An 8,407-nucleotide genomic window follows, 5' to 3' on the forward strand; every position below is an offset into this window, starting at 1 on the left:
AGATTCTTAACTTTCCCCATAGATAACATCACCCTTGTGAAACCTAAGGCTAGTTTTTGGGGTATCTTCCAGGCCCTGTATTCCGGTGGAAGGGATGACTCACCCAGACCAGTGGCCCATACCAGGGCCCATACTTAGCTGGTATTAACCCACACCCAAGAACCAACTCAGCAAAGAAGACAATTTCTACACCCCTATGGTTCCACCCAAGCCCACCCAATTAGCAGACCCAATTGCCTAGCCTTTTGCCCACCAAACTGTCTTTAAAAACACTTTCTCCCAAATTTTTGGGGAGATGGATTTAAGAAATTCCTACTGTCTCCTCCCATGGCACCTGCAATATCAAATGCTTTCTCTGCTGTAAACCCTGCTGTCTCAGAGTATTGGCTTGCCCTTAAGCAGTGGGCAATAAACCTGGTTGGGTGGTAACACCATCTCTACAGAAAAGAAAGAAAGAGACAAAGAAAGAAAGAAAAAGAGAAAGAAAAGAAATAGAAAATATTCAAGTTTTACAAGATGGAACATGATGAGGATTGACTGAAATTGGAAGGAATATTTCATTTTATTTGACTTTTTTAAAAAGCACACAAAATCTTGAAGAAGTGTAAAGTATCCATGATACTTTATCAATTGGTTCTTTAAAGCTCATCAAGGTCCCTTTTTGCACCCCTCCTTTTGCTTTCCCTTTGCTGTGACAATGGGTCCAGTTGTCATCTGTGGCGTATGCATGATGCTCTGTAAACCTATATCTGGCTCTTGCCCTATAATCCTAGCTTTCTCTCCTCAATAAACCTCATTCTTGTGCTTGCTTTACTTTGGCGTGTCTGGTCATTCTTCTGCCATGAGCGCACTAATACCGACATTTCAGACTAAAACCTGACATGTTTGGTGGAGTGACTCAGATGTTTCTTTCTGAGCAAGCCTTGCTCTTCGCCTTCCTGCCCTTTGCTCTCACTTGTCCACCCCCGCCATTTCGTGACTTTGATCTCTCTGCCTAGGCAACCCTTTCTTCCATGTTGCTTTGGGTTTTCCTACCCTTGCTTTTGCTTTTCCACCCTTGCCATTTCCGTGACTTGGATGTTTCTCTTTGGGCAAGCCAGCTCACCTTTCTCTCTTGCTTTAGATTTTCCTGCCTTTGCTTTCACTTTTCCATTTCTAAGACTGCATGGTCGAGTTCTTGGCTAAACCCGGGTGTGTGGTAAGGAATTTGGGAATGTGTCCCTTGTGATAGGGGAGAGGTCTTTCATTTTGTTTCTCTTTAGGGAAGAGGGCTTTGTGCTGTAACTTTTGTGTTTCCGGGCTTTGCACTGGTTTTGGTAATGTATTTTTCTTTCCAGTGATGAGGTGCTTGTGGCCCCTTCCCGTATTAAGGCTAAACCCTTCTTCCCCCTGTTTTGATCGGCACTAAGTCATCTAGTGCCTGACTCACTCGCTCAGAGTGAACGTGTACGCCCAGTAATAAGCAAAGCAGGACTTAGTGCCATTTGGAACTCCAAGGGTTTATGCAGCCGGTGGATAGGCCTGTACATGAACAGACCTGGGTTACCTAGAGGCACCTCTTCTGTGCCTGTCCCCGCCATGTCTCTCCTACGTGGGGCACAGTTAAATACCTACACCCCTGGTCTTATTGGGTGTTTCTCCATCACCCTCTAGCTGCTTCTTTTGCTCTGTCCCAGGAAGTGCCTTTTTTATTGTGGGTGGCCACCCAATCACTGATGCTTTTACAAATGAGCCAGATCATTATACCAACAGATATCCTTGTTCTGGTGCTTAACAATGAGAGGCTCCTAGGTTTGAGGGGTTGTGCACAGCCCTTTTTCCTACTGATCGGAAAAGAGACATCTGGACCGGTACTTTGGCCGCATGGTCTGGGCTGTTACCTGGGGACACCCAGCTCTCACAGACCCCGGTCTCCCCTTTTCCCTGTTTGCCCCTTGGCCACGTGGTCCAGGTAGTCACCTGGGGAGACCCAGCTCTGACTGACCCCAGTTGCTACCCTTTTCCCTCAAACTGGAACAAGTTTGATGCACACGCTCTAATGTTTGATCTTATTCTGCACAACCACCTGTCCACAGTGCAAGCTGGACAGCAGAGAACAGTGGTCACCACATGGGACTTTAAATCACCCCACCATCTGACAATTAAAAAAATAAAGCCCATCAAAAAATAGCACTTATATTTTAAATCATCCATACTGCTTTGGTTGTTGTGATGCCAGAGTATTTCAATACAGGGTTTCAAATATCCATTTCTAAAGCCAATCTTCCCTCTTTATAGAAATACATATTAGACAGGAACCTCTTGGGTTAAGAATGCCTTGATTACTTTCTTTAAGCCATTTTAAGCATTTGTACCATTCAGAGACATGATATACATCCACGTTGTGCAACCATCACCACCACCCATCTCCAGAACTCTTTTCATGTTGCAAAACTGGAGCTCTGTACCACATGTACATATGTACAAATAACTCACTCCTGAGTGGGGCGAGGTCAGAGATCACCAAGTTCACACACGTTTGTGTCTTTCCACAATGTCAGACTTTTTTTTTTTTTTTACCTGGAGCCATGCCCAAGAAGCCTTGAGCAAATGGACTCCCACAATGTCAGACTTTTTTTTGTTTTGAGACAGAGTCTTGGTCTGTTATCCTGGCTAGAGTGAAGTGGCCTCATCTTACCTCACTGCAACCTCAGACTCCTGGGCTCAAGCGATCCTCCTGCCTCAGCCTCCTGAGTAGCTGGGACTACCTGATGTGTACCACCATGCCCAGCTAATTTTTTATTTTTAGTAGACATGGAGTCTCACTCTTGCTTAGGCTGGTCTGGAACTCCTGGCCTCAAGCAATCCTCCCACCTCAGTTTCCCAGAGTGCTAGGATTATAGGTATGAGCCACTGCTCCCCACCTAATGTCAGACTTCTGTTGATGATGTTTCAATTATAAAGCCACTAGCTATGTGCAGTCCCTAAGGAGGCAGTTCTCTTTAGTACTGTCCATTCACTCAGTAGTCAGAGTCGCTAATACACAGGCTCAAGCCACTCCACAAGTCAGTCAATATTGTAAACCACACATAGTGGTATCCTGAATCAATATATAAATGTTATAGATTAAAATTTCCACATTAAGCAAAGTAACATTTAACATCAAGACAAAGGGAATAGAAAAGGGGGTTAAGAAACAAGTCCAAGGAAAGCAACGTGGACAAGGACAATGTGCTGGGCTGATCTGGATGGTCATTAGTGATGCTGCCAGTGTCTTGCAAGGATTTTGGCAGGGCCTTCAGCAGCAGATGCCTAGTTGCTTATCACAAGGGACAGCAAGGCAGACACTGTAGAAAGCACTGACCCTACCTGGCCAGGGAAGTCCTGCTCTTTTTATGGTCCTTGAATCTTCTGGTAGGGACTGATAGTACAGAGTTATGCCCTTATTTGTTTAGGTGCAGTCTATAAACATCTGCTCCTTGTTGGCATGATGCCTTTTTAAAAGAAGTCTTTTTCTAAGATGGAGTCACTTAGGTCAAGGGTGCTCTATACACTCCCTATTCCCTCCTCACTCCAGTCCCTGGCAACCACCATTCTACTTTCTGTCTTAGGGATTTTTGAATATTCTAAGTACCTTATGTCAGTGAAATCATGCACTATTTCTGGTTTTGTGAGTGGCTTATTTCACTTAGCTAAAGTTCATTCAACTTATGTGAGGATTTCTTTCTTTTCTTTTTTTTTTTTTTTGAGACAATCTCACTCTGTTACCCGGGCTAGAGTGCCATGGCATCAGCCTAGCTCACAGCAACCTCAAACTCCTGGGCTCGAGCAATCCTCCTGCTTCAGCCTCCCAAGGAGCTGGGACTACAGGCATGTGCCACCAGGCCCAGATAATTATATATATATATATATATATATATATATATATATATATATGTATGTATGTATTTAGCTGTCCATATAATTTGTTTCTATTTTTAGTAGAGACGGGAGTCTCGTTCTTGCTCAGGCTGGTCTCGAACTCCTGAGCTCAAATAATCCACCCACCTCGGCCTCCCAGAGTGCTAGGATTACAGGCGTGAGCCACCGCGCCCGGCCGATTTCCTTCCTTTTTAAGGCTGAATAATATTGCATTGTATCTACATACCACATTTTGTTTATCCATCCATCAATAGAAAAAATGCCTTGATTACTGTTTTTAAAAGGTTTTCCTAAAACCAGTATTTTTTTTTTTTTTGAGACAGTCTCACTTTGTTGCCTGGGCTAGAGTGCCATAGCGTCAGGCTAGCTCACAGCAACCTCAAACTCCTGGGCTCAAGCAATCCCCCTGCCTCAGTCTCCCAAGTAGCTGGTACTGTAGGCGCGAGCCACCATGCCTGGCTAATTTTTTATTTCTATTTTTAGTTGACTGGCTAATTTTTTCTATTTTTAGTAGAGACCAGGTCTCACTCTTGCTCAGGCTGGTCTCCAACTCCTGACTTCAAGGGATCCTCCCGCCTCAGCCTCCCAAAGCGTTAGGATTATAAGTGTGAGTCACTACACTCCACTACATGTCCTGTAATTTTGATAGATCATCTCTTCACATAAAAACCAAGCCTGAGGTAAAGATTTAGAATATAAAACAGTCCAACTTAAGATCAATGAGGATTCCCTTAACTCATAAAAAGGGCATGCAGTGAAAGGTTAACTTGGCATGCTTAGTATGTTCAAACCCTGCTCATTCCAAAGAAAGGACTGGTCTTTGACTGGCTCCTTTGGCTCCCTCTAAACATTTGTAATATCCTGCCTGACAAAAGCATTTTTTTATACACCTGGGCCATACCTGATAGTTTATGCTAACAAAGTGATTTATGGTGGCTCTTTGGTCATGCTGTATCAGTTTGACACATGGAGGGGCTGAAGACTGAGTAACAAAGCTCAGTTATGCAGGCACTCAATGCCTCGATAACTGACTCCCAATAAACTCGCTGGGTACCAAGGCTTGGGTAAGCTTCCCTGCTTGGCAATAGTTTGTTCCTGTTGTCAGGCATCACTGCCAGGAGAATTAAGTGTTGTCTGTATGCCTCCACTGGGAGAGACAACTAGCAGCTCATGCCTTCATTCCATGGATGGTTTTAGTGGGAAAAAAAAAAAAGTAGGAGCTCATGCCTGGCCTCTCCTGGCCTCTGTCCTATACATCTTCTGCCTTTTCTGATTTTAATCTGTATCCTTTCATTGTAATAAACCATAAGTACAAACATAATAAATTTTCTGGGTCTGTGAGTCCTTCTAGCTAATCATCAAACCCAAGGATCATCTTGGGGACTCCCAACACAAAGGGTAACAGGTTAAATTCATTGTGAAGAATTTTACTGTTAGGCTTAAAGAATTCACCCTCCCCAAACTTCCATCCAAACTGCCTATAAAACCCACCCCTCTCTCCTTCCTAGGGGTGTACTAGGCACATAGCCTTTGCCAGACCCCTAGGGAGATAAATGAATGAAACCCAAAAGGGGAACTTAACTTTCCTTATCCCTCCTGATCAGAACACTTATCCCTCCCAGTTGTTCCCTAGGGAGATGAAGGAATGGAATGCAAGAGGGGAACTTACTTTCCTTATCCCTCCCAGTTGTTTGAAAAGAATTTTACTCCCCCTCAGAAAAACCCTCTAGAGGGCCCAAGGCTCTCCCCTTTTCTCTCGTGGATGTCTTTTTCAGACTCCACTCATCTGCACCCAGATGCTCAAAATAAACAGCATTTTGCTACACAGGAGGCTTTGTGTGTCTCTCTCGGCTCTGGACCTAACATTATCTTCTTGTACAGCAAAAATCTGGTTAATACCTAAACTATGCCTAAACATCCTATCTTTGGGCCTGTGATTTATGTCTCTATTGGGAAGAGAAAGATCTCACTTGAATATACATCATATGAACGGATTAATGAATAACTTTCAAATCCAAACTGTAGGCTTGTGTTTCTCTAATTAAAGGCTCAAGCTATTTATTTTAAAATATTTATTAATAAAATAGCACATAGAAGCAAACTGAAAATGACATAGATCTGTATTTATTGGATAAGAAAATGTCCATGATTAACTATTATGTGAAAGAGTAGATTACAAAACAACATATATAGTATGGTCTCATTTTCATAAAAAAATTGAAAATATATTTACAGTTTAATAAGAATCCAATACTGGCCTGGAGCAGTGGCTCATGCCTATAAATCCTAGTACTCTGAGAGGCCAAGATGGGAGGATCCCTTGAAGTTAGGAGTTCTAGACCAGCCTGAGCAAGAGCAAGACCCTGTCTGTACCAAAAAAATTAGAAAAACAATTAGTTGAGCAACTAAAAACAGAAAAAATTAGCTGGGCGTGGTGGCACACTCCTGTAGTCCCAGCTATTCAGGAGGCTGAGGCAGGGGGATCGTTGAGCCCAGGAGTTTGAGGTTGCTGTGAGCTATGACATCCCTGCTGCACTCCAGCTTGGGTAACAGAACGAGACTGTCTCAAAAAAAAAAAAAAATCCAATATCCAATACTGGCTGCAGTGTGGGGAAATAATCTTATACATTGTTGTTGCAATCTGATACAAAGTTTTTGGAAAGTAAGTTAGCAGTTTATTAAAAATTTGCACATTACGAAGCTTCTTGGCATCTGCCCAAGTTGGCAATGGGAGCCCTGAATGCTTGTCATGGAAGGGGTTCTTGAGCCGCTGCTGGATGCTAAGTCCCAGGTCACCAACCAGCTTATAGATTTTCAGTGGAAACTGGGTATGGTTGTGAGCTCAGACAGCTGCCGATCTCTTAAGTATCCTTATGTTGCAGTGATGCTAAAAGCCGCAGATCATTCTGGCCAAATAAAGAACAAGTTATTTGAAATGACAATTCCACAGTTTCAGAATTTCTACAGACAATGCAAAGAAACTGCTGCAATTATTGAAACTGTGTGAAAACTGATTATTAAATTGCTGTCATCATTCTAAAATCATGGACTTTGCTTTCTGCAACAAAACTGCATGAGGATCAACTGGTACTTATTGAAGGAAAATTACATTTCTGTTTTTCCATTTTTTTAAATAATAACTCAGACAAACAGGAATTTTTTTTTTTTTTTTTTTTTTTTTTGAGACAGAGTCTCACTCTGTTGCCCGGGGCTAGAGTGCCGTGGCGTCAGCCTAGCTCACAAGCAACCTCAAACTCTTGGGCTCAAGTGATCCTCCTGCCTCAGCCTCCAGAGTAGCTGGGACAACAGGCATGCGCCACCAAGCCCGGTTAATTTTTTCTATATATATGTATTTTTAGTTGGCCAGCTAATTTCTTTCTATTTTTTAGTAGAGACAGGGTCTCGCTCTTGCTCAGGCTGGTCTTGAACTCCTGACCTTGAGCAATCACCCGCCTTGGCCTCCTAGAGTGCTGGGATTACAGGCGTGAGCCACCATGCCTGGCCAAACAGGAATTAGATAGTGGTGATCAATGCAAAATTTTGTGAATCTACTAAAAGCGACTGAATTGAAAACTTTAAAAGGTGTACTTTGTGGTATATTAATTATATCTCAATAAAAAATAATCGAACAGTTAAAAAAAAAAAGCCCCTTAACCCAGTATTTCCACTTCTAGAAAGAGTTCCATAAATTTAAAAAATGTATATACAAGAATGGTAATATCAAAAAATTAGGGCCGGGCGCGGTGGCTCACGCCTGTAATCCTAGCTCTGGGAGGCCGAGGCGGGTGGATCGCTCGAGGTCAGGAGTTCGAGACCAGCCTGAGCAAGAGTGAGACCCCGTCTCTACTAAAAATAGAAATAAATTATCTGGCCAACTAAAAATATATATACAAAAAAATTAGCCGGGCATGGTGGCTCATGCCTGTAGTCCCAGCTACTCGGGAGGCTGAGGCAGTAGGATCGCTTAAGCCCAGGAGTCTGAGGTTGCTGTGAGCTAGGCTGATGCCACGGCACTCACTCTAGCCCGGGCAACAAAGTGAGACTCTGTCTCAAAAAAAAAAAAAAATTAGAAACAATCCAAATGCCCATTAATTGTAGTTGATTAAATAAATCATGGTTCACATATACAATTGGATATTATATAACATTAAAAAGTGAGATTCATGTATACTGGCATGGAAAGCCATCAAAAAATACACTGTTAAGTGCAAAAATGCAAATTGCAAAACAGTATAATCACAGTATTATATATACAAAATAATAGCCTTAGTATTAGAAAATCGGGAGGCGTTAGCAACAAGATGTTGCTGATGATGGCGTGGGGATGGAAGGCCTGGTGGAAGTTATAGATTCTTTTCTGTAAGGTTTATATATATACATATTTATTTATTTTAGAGGGTTAACCTGTCATGTAAGGTTTAATTGTATATAAAAAACGTTTATTAATAATGTAATAACACAAAATTATGCACATAATTTTAATGATCAGGACAATAAAACTGCCACT

General features: G+C 42.3%; 1 protein-coding gene across 1 annotated transcript; it reads left to right on the forward strand.

Annotated features, from left to right (window-relative positions):
* Positions 1-6,649: 6,649 nt before the first annotated feature.
* LOC123632174 (COMM domain-containing protein 6-like) lies at positions 6,650-7,056 on the forward strand. The gene has a single exon (XM_045542263.1). It carries the CDS (start codon positions 6,650-6,652, stop codon positions 6,905-6,907), a length of 258 nt encoding a protein of 85 aa, XP_045398219.1. The 3' UTR covers positions 6,908-7,056.
* Positions 7,057-8,407: the final 1,351 nt, after the last annotated feature.

The sequence above is a fragment of the Lemur catta genome, chromosome 2, assembly GCF_020740605.2.
Source record: "Lemur catta isolate mLemCat1 chromosome 2, mLemCat1.pri, whole genome shotgun sequence".
In the NCBI taxonomy this organism is placed as follows: domain Eukaryota; kingdom Metazoa; phylum Chordata; class Mammalia; order Primates; family Lemuridae; genus Lemur; species Lemur catta.